At 56.7% G+C, this 17,130-nt stretch overlaps 1 protein-coding gene and 1 long non-coding RNA gene across 2 annotated transcripts; one reads left to right on the top strand and one right to left on the bottom strand.

Moving 5' to 3' along the window:
- Nucleotides 1–10: 10 nt before the first annotated feature.
- LOC310703056 lies at nucleotides 11–2,416 on the bottom strand. Its single transcript, XR_014523927.1, has 2 exons — nucleotides 1,271–2,416; nucleotides 11–695 (listed from the first exon to the last, which is right to left on the bottom strand). It is a non-coding gene; the product is annotated as an uncharacterized lncRNA (long non-coding RNA).
- A 1,242-nt stretch (nucleotides 2,417–3,658) lies between these two features.
- LOC310702638 (uridine-cytidine kinase-like 1) lies at nucleotides 3,659–15,254 on the top strand. The gene is made up of 15 exons (XM_083494517.1): nucleotides 3,659–3,759; nucleotides 3,937–4,130; nucleotides 4,746–4,852; nucleotides 4,943–5,113; nucleotides 6,642–6,713; nucleotides 6,908–7,097; nucleotides 8,240–8,301; nucleotides 8,686–8,702; nucleotides 10,470–10,568; nucleotides 12,595–12,688; nucleotides 12,956–13,018; nucleotides 13,253–13,375; nucleotides 13,469–13,576; nucleotides 13,944–14,100; nucleotides 14,573–15,254. Exons 1-15 carry the CDS (start codon nucleotides 3,710–3,712, stop codon nucleotides 14,647–14,649), a joined length of 1,584 nt encoding a protein of 527 aa, XP_083350643.1. The 5' UTR covers nucleotides 3,659–3,709; the 3' UTR covers nucleotides 14,650–15,254.
- The last annotated feature ends 1,876 nt before the right edge of the window (nucleotides 15,255–17,130 follow it).

The following is a 17,130-nucleotide window of genomic DNA, read 5'->3' as shown; positions in this document are numbered from 1 at the left end:
CGCATCACTATTAACATTTTGGTTTCGTTTTATAGTTTTTGTAAAAGGCTCTGCGGTTTGCTCTTTAAACAGTCAAGCGGTATATAAATCTTAGGAAAGAAATAAGAGGGCTTTCAAAATGCGAGGAGACGGGGAGAGATGCTTCTCCGTGGGCCGCGGAAGCGGGAAGAGCCTGCACCTGGCGCAGGAACCCCGAAAGCGAGGGGACTCTCCTGCCGCCCAGATTCTTCCCGAAGTCTCCGGGCTGCTGCTCCGCCTTTTTATTCGGAGTTGATAGTATTAATATTTCCAGATGGGAAGTAACCATTTCTATTTGGCTGAAGCGCCGTCTATTAAGAAAACCCAGGGATCCAATGTATCTGTGGAGTTTTTCATTGATGCTGAAAAACAATAAAATTCGATTATATCTAGATATCTCTATCGAGTGATTCTGTCGTCCCAGTCGCGAGTCTCCGGTCTTTGAGTCCCAGGCCGGACGTCCGCTCTCGGAGGGCTCCTCTCCAGATCCAAACCCACCAACATGGGGGCATCTGCCCCCCCCCAGATCATGTAAAACAATAGAAATACTTGACTAACTGACCAATCAAACCGGTTCTGCTCCCCCTAACAAAAATCCTGGCTACACGCTCTCTCCTCTTTCTCACACTGCAGGATCTAATAAACTCCTATCATGTCGCCTCTGACACCGCTTTTCCCTAAGCTAAAAAGTCCCAGTTACAGATAGGTAGCCGTGTTGGTCTGCCATAGTCAAAATAAAAAAAATTCCTTCCAGTAGCACCTTAAAGACCAACTAAGTTTTGGCTAAAAAGTCCCATCACCTTGCCAACAAAGGTCCATATAGTTAAAGCCATGGTTTTCCCAGTAGTGATGTATGGAAGTGAGAGCTGGACCATAAAGAAGGCTGATCGCCGAAGAATGGATGCTTTTGAATTCTGGTGCTGGAGGAGACTCTTGAGAGTCCCATGGACTGCAAGAAGATCCAACCAATCCATTCTGAAGGAAATCAGCCCCGAGTGCTCACTGGAAGGACAGATCCTGAAGCTGAGGCTCCAAGACTTTGGCCACCTCATGAGAAGAGAAGACTCCCTGGAAAAGACCCTGATGTTGGGGAAGATGGAGGTCACAAGGAGAAGGGGACGACAGAGGACGAGATGGTGGGACAGTGTTCTCGAAGCTACCAGGATGAGTTTGACCAAACTGCGGGAGGCAGTGGAAGACAGGAGGGCCTGGCGTGCTCTGGTCCAGGGGGTCACGAAGAGGAGGACACGACTAACAACAAAAAGTCCCAAACGCGGCAAATCTCTCCGTGACCCCCTGGAACATTTTGATTGCTGAGTCTTTTCCGTGTCTCCGATATCCTCTTTGAAGTGAGGCGACCAGAACCGCCCACAGCACCCCAATGTGTCCACACCACAGACTGGTATAAACGGCACTGTTAGCACAATATCTGATTTCCAATTCCTTTCCTCGTGATTCCGAGCGGGGCGCTGGCCTTTTTCACAGCTGTTAAGCAAGTGTCCTTCCTCTCCACCCACCGCCAGGTCAGACTCTGAATAGGTGAAATTAAGCACATTACATTTAATTAATAAAAAAAATTTACTCCGACATGCATCACTTTACACTTGTTTGTACTGCATTGCTTTGGACTTTTTACGCCCGTTCGCTCAGTTTGAAAAGGTCCTTTCGGAGCTCTCTTTTTCAGGACCCTGAACAATCTGGTAATTTCAGCAACGTTAAAATGTGCAGGTCCCTATAGCGTTGCCCTTTCTCCATCGCATTCTCCATTTATTTCTGCTCGCTTGCTCCTGCGACTTAACCCATTCCTGGCCCGCACGAGGAGGAGCTCTCCCCTGCGCTTGCCGGGGGGGGGGCACTTTAAGGAGACGCCCATGCGCTGCAAAGGGAGCTGTGTTTCGGGCGGCTTTCTTTGTGGCGGGAGAGTCTAACGCCCCCGCCGAACTGCAATGCTGTCAGCGGACTACCTTGCAGGCCTGTCCTGGGGCAAGATTTCCCAGCCACACACCCTCAACCTGCCATTTCTCCCAGCCGGCAATGTCCCTCCTCCGCTGCGCCAACGCGTAAAACCAAAACGCAGACCAAGAAAAAGGCACTAGAAATCATTTCATCATATACTTACCTGTATGCACACTTTGCCTTCACAACAGCCTTGCGAGGTAGGCGAGGCCAAGGCCTCCTTCGGCCACGAAGCACGCGCCCCCTCGCGAAAGAGGAAGGGAGGGAGAGGAATGGCCAAAAGAGAAAGGGGGGGTCTCTGCCCCCGTCCAGGGTGATGCCTGGCGCAAAAGGCGGCTTGTTCCCCCCCAAAAAAGTATCCAATTACAAACCATCTGATCAAAGATGAAACATTATGATAAGAAATTTAATTAAATATGATGCACGCTTCCAGAGAAAAAACCCGAAATGATCGTACAATGAAGTTATGCTACATGATACATACCAAATACGTGGATACATGACGATACCTGTCTTTTATTTATCTAGATGCGGTTTTGTTTTAATTGGTTTTAGTCTTTCTGTGGTATCTGCGCGTCGCTCTAAGTCATTTCCACAAGTAAAGCCACGAGGACTTTTAAATAATAATAAAAACAGCAACTATACATGAGATAGATAGATAGATATTATAAGGATCACATAGGAGGGTTTAAGGAGATCCCTGGGTTTGGCACCGCACACCCCAGAGGGTCGCCAGATGCGCCCCCCCCCAGCCTTGGAGCAGGGGATCGCTCTGCGTCAGCGCCGGAGGAACGAGAAGGTCGTGCGGGAGATACAAGGAAGTGAGCGAGCAGCGGAGAGGCGCCACCGCCAAGAAGGCCTTGCTGCGAGGCGGAGACAGCCTTCCTTCCAGGGCGGGAAGCAGCGTCGCCCTACAAAGGAACAAAGAAGTCCAATGCCAGGCAGACTTCCTGGACGCGCCTTGAAGAAGGACTTTTTGCGGGGAGGGGGAGGTTGTAAGCAGGAGGCCGATTTTCCTCCCCTGGGTCGGGAATCGCAGGAAGGGGCTCCTCTCCCGGCAGCTTCATTCATTTATTCATTCCTTCCTTTTATGTCCCTGGAGCTGGAGGTGGTGCACACGGTTCCCCCTCTCCTCAATTAATCCCTACAGCGGCCCTGTGAAGAATTATTATTATTATTAATAATTTTCTATTCCGTCCTCGCGGTATAGCATGCATTCCAGGATAACCAACAAGTGAGAACTCGCCTGCCCAGTTTGAAAGGCCAGGTCTCTCTCTCAGTGAGCGGGGATTCGAGCCCGCCCTCTTCTCCCAGGGCCTCGCCCCCCTGCAAAGGGAGCTCAGGCTGAGAGACAAGACGAGGACGGGCCTGTTGTGAGCCGCCCTGGGATCTTCGAGGGAAGGGCGGCATACAAATTAAATCAATAAGAGAATAACAATAATGGCCGAGGGGGGGATTCGAACCCTGATTTCCCCCAGACCGAGTCCGGCACTCTAACCATTAGGCCACACTCCCCCCCCCGGAATCGGATCCCCCGCAGGGAGCCCGGAATTGCCCCATGCGGTCCACGCGAGGGCCGCTCTATATCTCCGCGCGCGCGGTGCCTGCCGGGAATGGTAGTTTCGCGGAGGGAGGGAGAGCGGGCGCCGCCGATGACGTCCGCTACGTCGCCCTGCGCGCCTCCCGGCAGGCTTTGCGGCTGCCGGCGCTGGAAGAGCGGCGCGAGGCGGCCAAGATGGCGGCTGAGGAGGCGGCGGCTCGGGCGGGAGGGCGGCGAGGCAGCAGGTGAGGCGGGCGGGGGAGGGCGGCAGGTGAGGCGGGCGGGCGGGGGGCGGGCGGGGGAGGGCGGCAGGGGCCCGGGGCGCTCTGCCCGTGCTCAAAGGCACGCCGCCTGCTGCTCTGGCGAGGGAGGCGCTCTGCCCGTGCTCAGAGGCGGCCTTCTTCTCCTCCTTCCCGGCGCAGCGGAGCCCCCGCCCTGGACAGCCTGGGGTGCCGCCCGCCGCTGACGCCGTCGCTCTCGCCGCGGAAGCGGACCACGAGCCAGTCCAAGACGGAGCCGCCGCTGCTGCGGACCAGCAAGCGCACCATCTACACGGCCGGCCGCCCGCCCTGGTACAACGAGACCGGCACCCCCTTCAAGGAGGCCTTCGTCATCGGTGAGCGGGGGGGGGGGGCGCCCACGGAGACGGCGGGAGGGGGCTGCTGCCAAGCCCAAGCGGGCCGCCTGCTCCTCGGGCCGCCCTCGCAACTGCAGCACCTGCTGGGCTTTGGGCGCCGACTGTTGCGGGGGCGCCTTCCGCAGGGGGAGGGGGGCTGGGGCCGGCTGAGGACAAGGAGGCAGGCGGGGGACAAGCTGGAGGGATGGGGGACCCCACCCAGCGCTTCCTGCATTTGCCTGCAGGGTGCGGGGAAGGGGGGAGATCTTTTGGGGGGTCTCCCCCCTCCCTTTGTTCCCTCTTGCCTGCTGAGTCACCCGATTGCTTCCTGGCACAGACGACTTCAGACCGCCCTTTCCTTGGGTGGGAAAGATGCCTCCTGCATTGCAGAGAGTTGGGCGAGATGACCCTGGGGGGGGGGTCCTTCTAACACTACAGTTCTGTGATTCTGTGGGTGCAGCTCTCTCCCTCTTGCCTTGGGCTGAGATGTGGCTCTTGTGCCGCGGAAGAGCTGGCCTTGGAGCCTCTTGGCTTGCCCTCTGCAGGTGGGCCCCTCGGCTGAAGGGTCCCGGTATCTGGGGGATGGGTTGCCTCACGGTCCTCCCTCTCTCTCAGGCTTGTGTGGTGGAAGTGCCTCGGGCAAGACCACGGTGGCCAACAAGATCATCGAAGCCCTGGATGTGCCTTGGGTGGTGCTGCTCTCCATGGACAGCTTCTACAAGGTGGGTGGGGTCTCCTGCCCAGATCTGATGGGGGGGGGGGTTCCCCTCTGCCTCTCTGATCCGCCCCTCCCGCCCCCTGCGCTCTCCCAGGTGCTGAACAAGGACCAGCAGCAGCAGGCTGCCTGCAACGAGTACAACTTTGACCACCCCGATGCCTTTGACTTTGACCTGCTGATCAGCGTCTTACGGAAGCTCAAGGAGGGCAAAAGCGTCAAAGTGCCCGTCTACGACTTCACCACGCACAGCCGGAGCAAGGAGTGGGTATGTGGGGCGAGACTGGGAAGAGGGAACTGAGACCCCCGCCCTCAGTCTTTGCTGTGTCATTCCCTCAACGCCCAAAGGAGCCGTCCTCCGTGAGGCTGGGCGGGAGCCACAAAGGGACCTGCGCTGTATTCCTCAGCTGCAAGGAGTGGCGCAGTTTGCTTGCGTTTACCTGAGTCTGAAGTCAGTTTGCGAGGGGAAGCCGGGAGCAGAAGCAGCGTTTCTGCAGTCAGGGCTGTTTTGAACCAGAAGCCAGCTCTGCAGGTGGGTGGTGTCCCCGAGGCGCTGCCAAGGTGTGCTGCTGCCTTCCTGCTGCTCTGGTCCCTTACAGCCGTGTCCCCCGTCTGTGTCTGTCTGCTGTCACCTCTCTCAGCCTGTGAAAGAGACGCTGAAATGCATTTGTTAAAAACAGGCCACTGCTGCAGCCCTGCTTGGGCCCAGCTACAAAACGCTGAATTCCTAGACTTTGTGTTGCTTCTGAAGCCCACTTGGGGGGAGGAAGGGAGCTCTTCTTCTGGGCTGCGGCCTCTGGGAAGGCTCCTCTATGTGTGATCGTCATCCTGGCATTGCCCCTCACTCCTTTCACTGATCTGTGGTAATTTATTTATTTCCTGCCTTTGAGGATACAAATCTTTCCAAGGTGGCATATGTCTAAAGTGAAAATACGATGATAAAATCAAAGTGGCTGTCTTGAATTATAGTTCATTGTGGTCCCAAAGGAGTGTGGGTGTCTGTAGATCCTGGCTGGAGCTGGAGGTGTGTGTGTTAAACTGGTAGAAGAGGAGATTCTGGTCTGCAGAAAGTTGCTTTTTTGGTTGGATGGACAGCATATTATTGCGTGCTCAGCGGGAGGGTAAATGCTCAGCACCCAGAGATCCCTGAGGAGAACACAAAACAGGCCTTGTCTGTTGGTGTTGTAGGGACATCTTCTGGGGGTTTGAGAGCAGAGGACGGATCTGTCAGGCCTACGGAGGGAAGACATGCCAGGCAGAGCTGCTTTTGTTTTGAAGTCAGTAGCAGAGGCTGCCCACCCCTTTCAGTGAATATCTCCCCAAGGATGGTGCGCCAACTCTTTTTGTGTGTGTGTCTGTAGGGGTGAAGGAATGTGCACACTCCCATGTGCGGCTTTCCCGGGGGGGGGGGCTCTTTGGGACCCAGGTGTATGTGGGACGGCTAGGCCCAGGAGGCAGGCTGGTGGGACTGAGTCTGGGCTCTCTTGGGAATGAGAGGTTGCCTTCCAGCCTGGAAGAGGCCAGCTGACCATCTCCTGGGCAGGACAAATTCACGGAGGGGAGGGCTGTCCATGGCCACTAGCCAGGATGGAGGCGGCCGGCTTCTCAGTGGAAACCACAGGAGGGCCGTGTGCTGCTTGTGGGTTTCCCTCAGGCAGCTGTTGAGCCACAGTGAGAACCGGATGCTGCAGTCAATGGGCCCCCATTTGGTCTGATTCAGCAGGCTCTTCCGAGGTTCGTAGGGGTGCTGGGTGCTTCCCGGTTAGTCTGATGCATCCTTCCTCCTTCCTCTGCAGAAAACCATCTATGGGGCCAATGTGATTGTGTTTGAAGGGATCCTGGCCTTTGCCAATAAGGAGCTCCTACAGGTATGGAAAGAGGGGCTGTTCCAGGCAGGGGCTACCTTACAGGCCCTGCGGTGGCGGGAGAGGAGCTGGGTGGGGGTCTCTTCGGGTGTTTCGTGTGTGGGAGCCCCATGCAGGAGGCTGCCTCCCCAGGACCCACATTTGGGCTGGTCCACAGAGGCCTGAGCCTCCCGCCCTCTTCCTCGCGACTCCTGCAGCTCCTGGACATGAAGGTGTTTGTGGACACCGACTCGGACATTCGGCTGGTGCGGCGCCTGAAGAGGGACATCATGGAGCGCGGGCGAGAAGTGGCCGGCGTCATCAAGCAGTACAGCAAGTTTGTGAAGCCGGCCTTTGAGCAGTACATTGAGCCCACCATGCAGGCGGCGGACATTGTGGTGCCGCGAGGTGAGGAGGGGAGGCCCACAGGGTCTGCGCAGGAGGCGGCTCTGTTCCCTGTGTCCCGGGAGAGTGTTGGGGGATGCTGGGAGATTCCTCTGGAAAGGGGGGAGGTCTGGGTGGGCAGGATCCCTCTGTGTTCAGGCTGGCTGCTGCACTCCTTCCTGCTCTTGGTTCTTTGCACAGGAGTCACCAATCCCAGTTTGCAGCTGCCACCACTCAAACCTTAAAGGTGGAATTCAGAATTAAACCTCTGCTAGGTTTCTGCAAGGCGCGTTGAGGCCTCCAACTGGGGTGGCTCTAGATGAGGATCAAGCAAAGGCATGGGGGGGCAGGGCAGGCTCTCCGTGGCACCTAGATGAGTTGGCTGTGGAACAGAGGCCCCCTGCCCCTGAATACACCTTGGCTGGAGATCCGGGGGGGGGGGGTCATTCTCATCTCCTGCATGTGGGCGTCTCAAAGGCCCCTGGGAGAACAGAATGGGCCCCTGGCCCACTCTCTGTACCTGCAGGGTGGAGATAACTGCTGTAAAGGAGAGAGCTCTCAACTGCATTATATAAAGTATCTGCCAGTTGGGTACCGCAATACTTTACAAAACCATCCCCCCCCCCCCAATCATAGGAGACCTGAAAAATCTCTGGGAGCTTCACCAAGGATTGATCTAATATCTGAGCCAAACAGAATCGGTTCATGTACTGGGCAGGACCCTCTGGTGCGGCCAGCAGGTCTGGTGCGGCCAGAAGGTCACTGTAGGCATTTCAGAATATTTAGGAGCCCATCTGCAAAGCACCTTGGGATTGTGGAAGCAGGAACTCAAGATGTCCTGGTATCCCGGGGAGGAGAAGGGGCCGGGCCAAGATGCCACGTGGGCAAAGGAGCCGACCTCTCTCCCCTTTAGCCATTTCTCCATTGCTTCACACCACTTGGAAGCATGGGCTAAGCTGGTGCCCAAGGCCTCTCCTCTTTGAAAGCTGTCTAGGTTGGTAGCCATCGCTGCCTCCTGTGGAAGGGAGTTCCATGGTCTACTGTGCCCTGTGGGAAGGAGTCCTTTTCTTTTATCTGCCTTGGATCTCAGCGTCCCAGAGGAGGAAGGGCCAGAGCCAAAGTCTTTCTGACGGGCTCCTCCCCCCCCCCCCCCGCTCTTTCTCCAGGTGGGGAGAACTTCGTGGCCCTGGAGCTGATTGTCCAGCATGTCCACAGCCAGCTGGAGAAGGTGAGGAGGTCGGGGGGGGGCCTTTGGGGCAGCATGGGGGGGGGACCTGTCTCCACTGCTGCAGGGTGGTCCACAGCCCCGTGCAGTCACTCTTCCTTCTTCTCATCACCCGCTTCTTGGCACCTCGGTCTGCCCTGCTCTCCTCACCGGGTGACCCTCTGGTCTCGGCCTGGTCCCGAAACCCTGGGCAGGTGCCCCCTGGACGAGGCTCAGTCCCGCGCTGGGCTGCCCCCAGTGACTGGGCCTGGGAGGTGGGAAGCCTGGGGGGGGCAGAGCTGGGGGTGTGCAGTGACGGTTGTTCTGTGTTTCTCTCCACCTCCCCCCCGCCCCCCCCTGTAATGACTCTGCTGCCTCCCGCCGTGGGCCACTCCTGCCACCGCTCAGCGCGAAATCACGGTCAGGTATGACGGCGGCCCTGAAGGAGCAGAGCTTGGACCCTCGCCTCCCCCCCCCAAACCCCCCTTCCTGGTGCTTTCCCAGCCACTCAGCAAGCCAGCCAGCGAGGAAGCAGGGGGGAGGGCTGGGCCCTGCAGCTGGGGGGGGGAGAAGGCAAGGAGGGGGTGCAGGTTGTCTGGGGAGGGGGCTAGACCACTTACTGGGGCTGCCTTGTGCTGCCAGGCCTTTCTGGCTGGCTCCTGGGTTGAGCTGCCACCTCTGGCAAGTCCCCTCCGCCTGCTTGTCTTTGGTGGGGCTGCTGATAGGGGCAGGAGGGGCCCAGCAGCCCTTCTGCTTCCCCCTTGCATTCCTGGGGGAGCTCCAGCCCTCTTTGGGGCTTCACCAACCCCCTCCCTGCTTTTTGAACCCTGCTTGCTGGTGGCAGCATCTGTGTGGACCCTGCATTGCAGGGGACTGGGCTAGATTCTACGTTCGATTACCTGTTTGTTGGCTAAATTTCTTAGTCGCTTTATCTCGCCCAAGGCAACCCCAAGCGACCGGCAACCACCAGAGCAACGTTCTCCCCGGCCTTGCCTTGTCCTTCCTGGCTGCTGGAGGGGGGAGAGAGGGGGAGGAGCTGCTCTGGGCCTTCCTTCAGTGGGGGGCAGGGGGAGATGTCAGCTGCCCCCTCGCCCGCCTGGGCCCTGTGGGGCACTCCTCCTCCTCTCCCCCTCCTGCCACCCCCCTGCACCTGGCAGGAAGCCGCTGCCCTCGTTGCCCTCCTCCCTAACACCCTGTCTGTCTGTCTGTCTGTCTGTCTGTCTCTCTTCCTTCCCTCCCTGCTGGGCCGGGGCGTCTTCACCAGAGGAAGCTGCGCTGGCATATGTGAGGACACTTGGTCTCCTTTGGCTCTTCCCCGCTGCCCCTCCCGCCCCTCCCCTGTGTCTTGTGCTCGGTTTTGAGTGGGGTGGGGTGTGGGGAGAGGAGGGGCAGGGCAGAGCGGAGCTGGTGGAGAGGAAGAGGGACAAAGTGCGCCTGACTCTTCTGGGTGAGGACCCCAGGGATGGGGGGCAAGCGGGAGCCTTCACCCTCTGGCAGAGTAGTGCAGAGTGGCAAGGAGCCCCCTCCCTGCTGGGAGACGAGGGCAGCCCCCTTGGCCTGCTTGGGAGTGGGGGGGGGCAGTGCTGGAAACGCAAGATACATAAGCTAGGCGCTAAAAGGCTCCGTAAACTATATTGCAGTTGCCAAAACTGAATGTCTAGTTGCCATTTGGGGACCAGGCAGCTTGAAAGTTGTCTTTTTCAATATGTCTTTGGTTCCTGAAATTCATTCTCATTGTGCAGATAAAATATAGCTGGTAGAATTCTGCAGGATGTGTTGCTGGAGTGTGAAAGCAGTCCATAGCCAAGATTCCCCAGGGAGGCACCTCCGGGCAGTGGGGATGTCAGGCGGCATCCTGGTGCCCGGGCATCTTCACTTGGTCGCAGGTGGCCGACAGCCAGGTGCAAAATGCGCCTAGAGAAATTCTAGCGCTGGCACGGGGTGGAGGGGCTGGGAATTTGGACTTCCAGTGGTAGGGGGATTATCCAAGAACTCTCTAGAGTGGGACCAGTAAGGGGGGTTTCTTTGAGGCGCATTGGGGTGGCCCCACTTCCCCCCCTAGTCACGGCATTGAGGGATGTGAGCCAGGCGAGGCAGAACTGCATGGGGAGCAGCTACCCCTGTCCTGTAGCCAGCCAGCCGACCCCTTGCAGGTGAGCTCTCAACTTCCTCCTCCTCCTCCTCCTGCACAGAGCAGCCTTGGCGTCGGCCCACCAGGGACAGCCCTTGCCAAAGACCCTCAGTGTCCTGGACAGCACACCCCAGGTCCGCGGGATGCACACCATCATCAGGTACGGGGGGGGGGGCAAGGTCTGAGAGGGCTGGGGAATCTGCGCTTGCTCCTTCGATGGAGTTTTTGAAGCAGAGGTTGGATGTCATAGAATCATAGAGTTGGAAGAGACCACAAGGGCCATCGAGTCCAACCCCCTGCCAAGCAGGAAACACCATCAGAGCACTACTGACATATGGTTGTCCAGCCTCTGCTTAAAGACCTCCAAAGAAGGAGACTCCACCACACTCCTTGGCAGCAAATTCCACTGTCCAACAGCTCTTACTGTCAGGAAGTTCTTCCTAATGTTTAGGTGGAATCTTCTTTCTTGTAGTTTGGATCCATTGCTCCGTGTCCGCTTCTCTGGAGCAGCAGAAAACAACCTTTCTCCCTCCTCTATGTGGCATCCTTTTATATATTTGAACATGGCTATCATATCACTCCTTAACCTCCTCTTCTCCAGGCTAAACATGCCCAGCTCCCTTAGCCGTTCCTCATAAGGCATCGTTTCCAGGCCTTTGACCATTTTGGTTGCCCTCCTCTGGACACGTTCCAGTTTGTCAGTGTCCTTCTTGAACTGTGGTGCCCAGAACTGGACACAGTACTCCAGGTGAGGTCTGACCAGAGCAGAATACAGTGGCACTATTACTTCCCTTGATCTAGATGCTATGCTCCTATTGATGCAGCCCAGAATTGCATTGGCTTTTTTAGCTGCCGCGTCACACTGTTGGCTCATGTCAAGTTTGTGGTCAACCAAGACTCCTAGATCCTTTTCACATGTACTGCTCTCAAGCCAGGTGTCTCCCATCTTGTATTTGTGCCTCTCATTTTTTTTGCCCAAGTGCAATACTTTACATTTCTCCCTGTTAAAATTCATCTTGTTTGTTTTTGCCCAGTTCTCTAATCTGTCAAGGTCGTTTTGAAGTGTGATCCTGTCCTCTGGGGTGTTAGCCACCCCTCCCAGTTTGGTGTCATCTGCAAATTTGATCAGGATGCCCTTGAGTCCATCATCCAAGTCGTTGATAAGGATGTTGAATAAGACCGGGCCCAAGACAGAACCCTGTGGCACCCCACTAGTCACTCTTCTCCAGGATGAAGAGGAACCATTGATGAGCACCCTTTGGGTTCGGTCATCCACCCTTTGGGGTGGATGAGTAGGAGAGGATCTTTTATCTAGTAATGATCCTTTCACTTGTGAGAACACAAATACCTATTTCAGTAGAATTGAAAATCGCTATCTATCCGCCTCTGAAAACTATTAGAACACGCTTGCATAACTTTGTAGAACAACTATGATATCCAAGGATGCTTTAGGCAGATTTGGGTTATATTCTCCCTCTTAACAAAAAAAGAGTCACTCAGACTAAGTAAGAAAAAAATAAGGTTTACTCACATCATAGTCTTGCCAGGATTCAACAATTACAGTGACGAAAATCAGGCAGGGAGTAATCCTTAGACGCCTCAAATATCCAGATCCAACTGGAGGAGAGCAAAGAAACGTCATTGTGGTGTGGTGGTTAAGAGCGGTAGTCTCGTAATCTGGGGAACCGGGTTCGCTTCCCCGCTCCTCCACATGCAGCTGCTGGGTGACCTTGGGCCAGTCACACTTCTCTGAAGTCTCTCAGCCCCACTCACCTCACAGAGTGTTTGTTGTGGGGGAGGAAGGGAAAGGAGATTGTTAGCCGCTTTGAGACTCCTGAAAGGGAGTGAAAGGCGGGATATCAAATCCAAACTCTTCTTCTTCTTCTTCGTCCTTCTTCATCACAGGCAGGAAAAAGGGCACGTAGTGGAGATGGTTTCTATGGTTCCCCTTCCTGCCAGAAAGGTTTAGAGGAGATGCCCCCATAGAGACCCCTGTCTTGGACTATCTAGCCGTCATGAAACTTGCGATTTGATCCTCCCGCAAGATGGAAGCTTCAGCTGCCACTCTTAGCATTGTGGGGGGCTGGACTAGAGGATCTTTGGGGGTCCCTTACAGTTCTCTGATTCTGACGCTGTGCCAGTCCTGCCTTCTCCCCCCGCTGCCCCTTCCTCTGCTTCCCCCTCAGGAACAAGGAGACCACCCGGGACGAGTTCATCTTCTACTCCAAGCGCCTCATGCGCCTGCTGATTGAGCATGCCCTCTCCTTCCTGCCCCTCAAGGTGCGTACGCCTCCTGCTCCCATTGTGGCATGGCAGGGGTGGACTACATGGCCCTTGGGGGAACCCGTCCACTTCCGGTTCTGGCATTCAGCATGCCACAGGAGCCCCTGGAGGCGGTACAGCCACTCCCAGGGTGGGTGGGCCCGATGGCTGGCTGGCAGGTTGGCAGCTCCCCGGCGGGCAAAGCCCAAGAGCCCTGGTGCTCCTGCAGTGCCCGCCGGGCTCTCCTGCCTCCCGCCCACCCTTGTCTTCCGTGGCCTTTTGCAGCCGGTGACGGTCGAGACGCCGCAGGGGACGGTCTACGAGGGGAAGCGGTTCCATCGGCAGCGGGTGAGTCACGCTCTGCGCACGGAAGGGTCTCGGGCTCCGCTGGGTGGGAGATGACTCTGGCCGGCAGCCAATGCGCAGGGCCTTTCCGCAGGAGCTGCTGCTGCTGGGTCTTTGGCCCGAGCCCTTGCGCTGCCGAGCTGTGGGCTTCTCCCCATTGGACGTAGGGCAGGGGCAATCCTGTCCCGGGCGCTGAGGGCTGCCAGAGACGAGTTCCTCTGCTTCCTCCTCTCCCAGATCACAGGCGTCTCCATCCTGCGGGCGGGAGAGACGATGGAGCAGGCTCTGACGGCCGTCTGCAAGGACATTCGCCTGGGCAAAATCCTCATCCAGACCAACCACAACACGGGGGAGCCAGAGGTAGCGAAGGGGAGGGGGCTGGCGGGAGGGCAGGGGCCGCCTCTCCCCACGGCTAAGACTGACCTGCACCCCCTTCCCCCCCGCCTCTTGCAGCTGCACTACCTCCGGCTCCCCAAGGAGATCAGCGAGGACTACGTCATCCTGATGGACAGCACGGTCTCCACGGGGGCAGCAGCCATGATGGCCATCCGAGTGCTGCTGGTGTGTGGGGAGACCCTAGCGCAGGGGGGAGCTTGTGGGGTCGGGACCCCTGCGTGGGGCTACTCGGGGCCCAGGAACAAGCAGGCCTTGGTGTTTGCCTGTGTTGTTGTGGGAGGGCAGGCAGGCGACAGGGAGAGCGTTATGAATGCCAGCCTAGAATCAGAGTTGGCAGGGGCCCCCTTGAGGCATCTAGTCCAGCCCCCTGCCTTGCAGGACAGAGGTGTGCCTGTGGAAAGCAGTGGCTGCCAGACGCAGTTTGGGGCCCGCTTGGCTGCTGGCACTGCCCTCCAAGTGATGTTTGCACTGGAGGCAGCAGGTCTAGAGGACCCCTGGGGGTCCCTTTCAACTCGGTGTCTCTCTGCCTCAGGACCACGACGTCCAGGAGGACCGGATCTTCCTGCTCTCCCTACTGATGGCCGAGATGGGGGTCCACTCGGTCGCCTACGCCTTCCCCCGGGTGCGCATCATCACCACCGCCGTGGACAAGAGGGTCAGCGAGGAGTTCCACATCATTCCAGGCATTGGTGAGCAAGAGCTCTGCGGGGGGGGGGCAGGGGCATCACCTGCTGCTGAGCGGCCCCCACTTCCCGTGGAGGGGCAGAACCAGCTCAAGGTGGGGGGCTCTGTTCCCTGTCAGAGAAAGAAGCTGCTGCCCTGGGAGGGAGGTCTACAGTTCCCCGATGGACGGTGTTGCCAGATCCCTTGTGGGCTGGGAGGGGAGAGAACTCTTGTGCTCAGATCCTACTGGCTGGTTTGCTCCCATAACGGGTGTCTGGCCGGCTGCTGTAAGAACAGGATGTGGGACTGGTCTGATCCCAGCAGACTTCTCTTACGTTCTCATGGAACCTCCACATCGAGATTCCTTGGTTCTTGGGTGGCGTTTGGTGAGAACAAGAGGCTGGACTCGATGCCCCCCTTGGGCCTGATCCAGCAGCCTCTGCTGACGTTCTCCTCCCTTGCCTGCCTCTGTGACCCCTGCGGCTTGCCTTTCCTCAGGGAACTTCGGCGACAGATACTTTGGCACCGACAGCGCCCAGCCCTCCTGGTACGAGGGAGACTGCATGGATTGCTGAGCTGGCCTCGCTTTTCGACAGGGCTGGGGGGCGTGGAGGAAGCTGGGCCCCCTGCGCCGCCAGACCTTGTGGCCGCTGCTGTGACTGCATGCCTTTCTCCCGGGGAGGGGAGAGTGCTGCTGCCGCCGCCACTGCCCTCCATCTCCATATTTATTGGGGTCCTTTCTTCCTCGCCAGTGCTCTGGCTGCTGGCCCACCCGGGGCTAAAGTGGCTGCAGTGAGGTCCGCTGCGCTCCTCGGCAGGGACGCTCCCAGCTCGAAGGGACCCCCCCTGCTATACCCTGTCCTCGGGACAACACCCCCCCGCCCCGCCGTGACTCCCCCTGTGCTGCCGGGGCTCAGGGCCAGCCGGGCTGTGCAGGAAACATCCTTGGCCGCCTCTTGCCCTCGGAGCCAGCGGGCCATGGCGCCAGCCGCCCCCCTCCCTTTCTCATGCCTCCGCAGGCAGGTGGACCTGCACTCCAGAGGCCGGGGGGGGGGGTCCTCCTCTCCCACCTTTGCCTAAGGCCAGCCGGCCAGCCTTCCTGGACCTCCTTCTCCAAGTACTGTACGGATCTGCCTTCTTTGCTTTTGTACGTGATAATAAAGACCAAGAGTGGCTCCTGCTTCTCCCCTGTTTCCTTGGGGGAAGGGGGGTCTGTACAGGGGAACACACTGGGGGGTGGGGGACTCTGGGCTTGTTCAGATTTGCCCCGGCTGGGCAGATGGCGAGGGGGTCACTTCCTTCAGCACAGCATGTTCAAGGTGCCACTCTCAGCTTGAATGGCAGACTTCCCATTTAGAAGACCATGTCATAAAACAGGCGACTCCGGTATAGTATTATGGGATACCATATAATAATACAAGTGTGAAAATCGGAGAAGGGGGGGAGCACCCTTTGAATGCTCTCTCTGCCGCTCTCTCCAAGGATACACAGTACCAAAATTATCCACAACTCGAACTGAGGCTCGGGGGCTGGCTGGACTCTTCTTCCCTCACTGAAATCCCCTTCAGACTCTGGGGAGGGTCTCCTCAAGAGCCAAGAAGACTTTCTAGCTCTCTCCCTCCATTCTGGGTATGGATTATATTATTTAGTGATTTCCCAGTGCCGTGCATATCTTCTTCTTTGGCGATCCCTCGTAGCCGAGTAAGATTGGCTTCCATAAACATGGTTTTAACAAGGAGTCCGTAAGTGACTGGGGAGGCCAAGTCTGGATCCACATGTCCTTCCACAGTGGGGACATTGGTTTCTGGGCGGGAGTTGACCACGGTGAGGGATTGCCAAGCGTGCCTTCCTCTTAGCATGTTTCTCCCTTGCGTCCTGAGTTCGAGCATCTGCAAAGCCCATGGCCCCTTTGGTCAAGGCTGTTCTCCAACTGGAGCGCTTGCAGGCCACTGTTTCCCAATTGTTGGCGTTTATACTACATTTTTTAAAGATTTCCCTTGAGAGAGTCTTTAAACCTCTTTTGTTGACCACCAGCATTACGCTTCCCATTTTTAAGTTCAGAATAGAGTTGTTGCTTTGGAAGACGATAATCGGGCATCCGCACAACGTGACCAGTCCAACAAAGTTGATGTTGAAGAATCATTGCTTTGACACTGGTGATCTTTGCTTCTTCCAGGACACTGGTATGTTCATAGATGCAGCTGCACACAAGTGGGCAGACACCTGTGTACCAAAATCTGCAATGGGAAAATACCTTTTATTACAAGGAAGCTCAGCCTCCAGCCTGACGGAAGAGAAGAGCTTTTCTGGTGAAGGACTTGGATGATGCAGTCCTAAAAAAAACTTAAGTGCCCCATTGAAGTCAGGAAATCCCCCTGGTGGTGCTAGACTCCCACGGCCCCTGAGGACTGAGCAGATGGGAGTCCAGTAACCTCAGGCTCCACCCCGACCCCTGCATTAAAGACGGATTGGGCAAATGGGTGAAAGTGAATGTCCAGCAATGGTGGAGGGAAACCTCCAGGCGACCATTTCAATGTGTTGGGGCTGCCCTTGAAGACAACTCGGAAGATTCCTGCCTGGGGTTCCCTGCAGAGAGCCAGTGTGGTGTAGTGGTTAAGAGTGGTAGTCTCGTAATCTGAGGAATCAGGTTCGCGTCTCCGCTCCTCCACATGCAGCTGCTGGGTGACCTTGGGCCAGTCACACTTCTTTGAAGTCTCTCAGCCCCACTCACCTCACAGAGTGTTTGTTGTCGGGGAGGAAGGGAAAGGAGAATGTTAGCCGCTTTGAGACTCCTTAAAGGGCGTGAAAGGCGGGATATCAAATCCAAACTCTTCTTCTTCTTCTTCTTCAGAGCTCTCAGGACCCGTTTCAGTTCAAGGCCCAGTTCAAGGTGCTCAGTTTTAAAAAAGACATAATGCAAAAAACATCAGTCATACCAATACAAAAGGAAAACTATAATAGATTGGAGGGGAAGGAAAGACCCAACATTAATTCCTGGGGTTTTTATACTCACAATCGAAGGCATTGAGAAACTGCTTTATTATACAGTCGTATTT

The sequence above is a fragment of the Podarcis liolepis genome, assembly GCF_965112155.1.
Source record: "Podarcis liolepis genome assembly, chromosome: 3".
In the NCBI taxonomy this organism is placed as follows: Eukaryota; Metazoa; Chordata; class Lepidosauria; order Squamata; family Lacertidae; genus Podarcis; species Podarcis liolepis.
The sequence above is the reverse complement of the archived record's forward strand: the minus strand, read 5'-3'. Positions and strand labels throughout refer to the sequence as shown.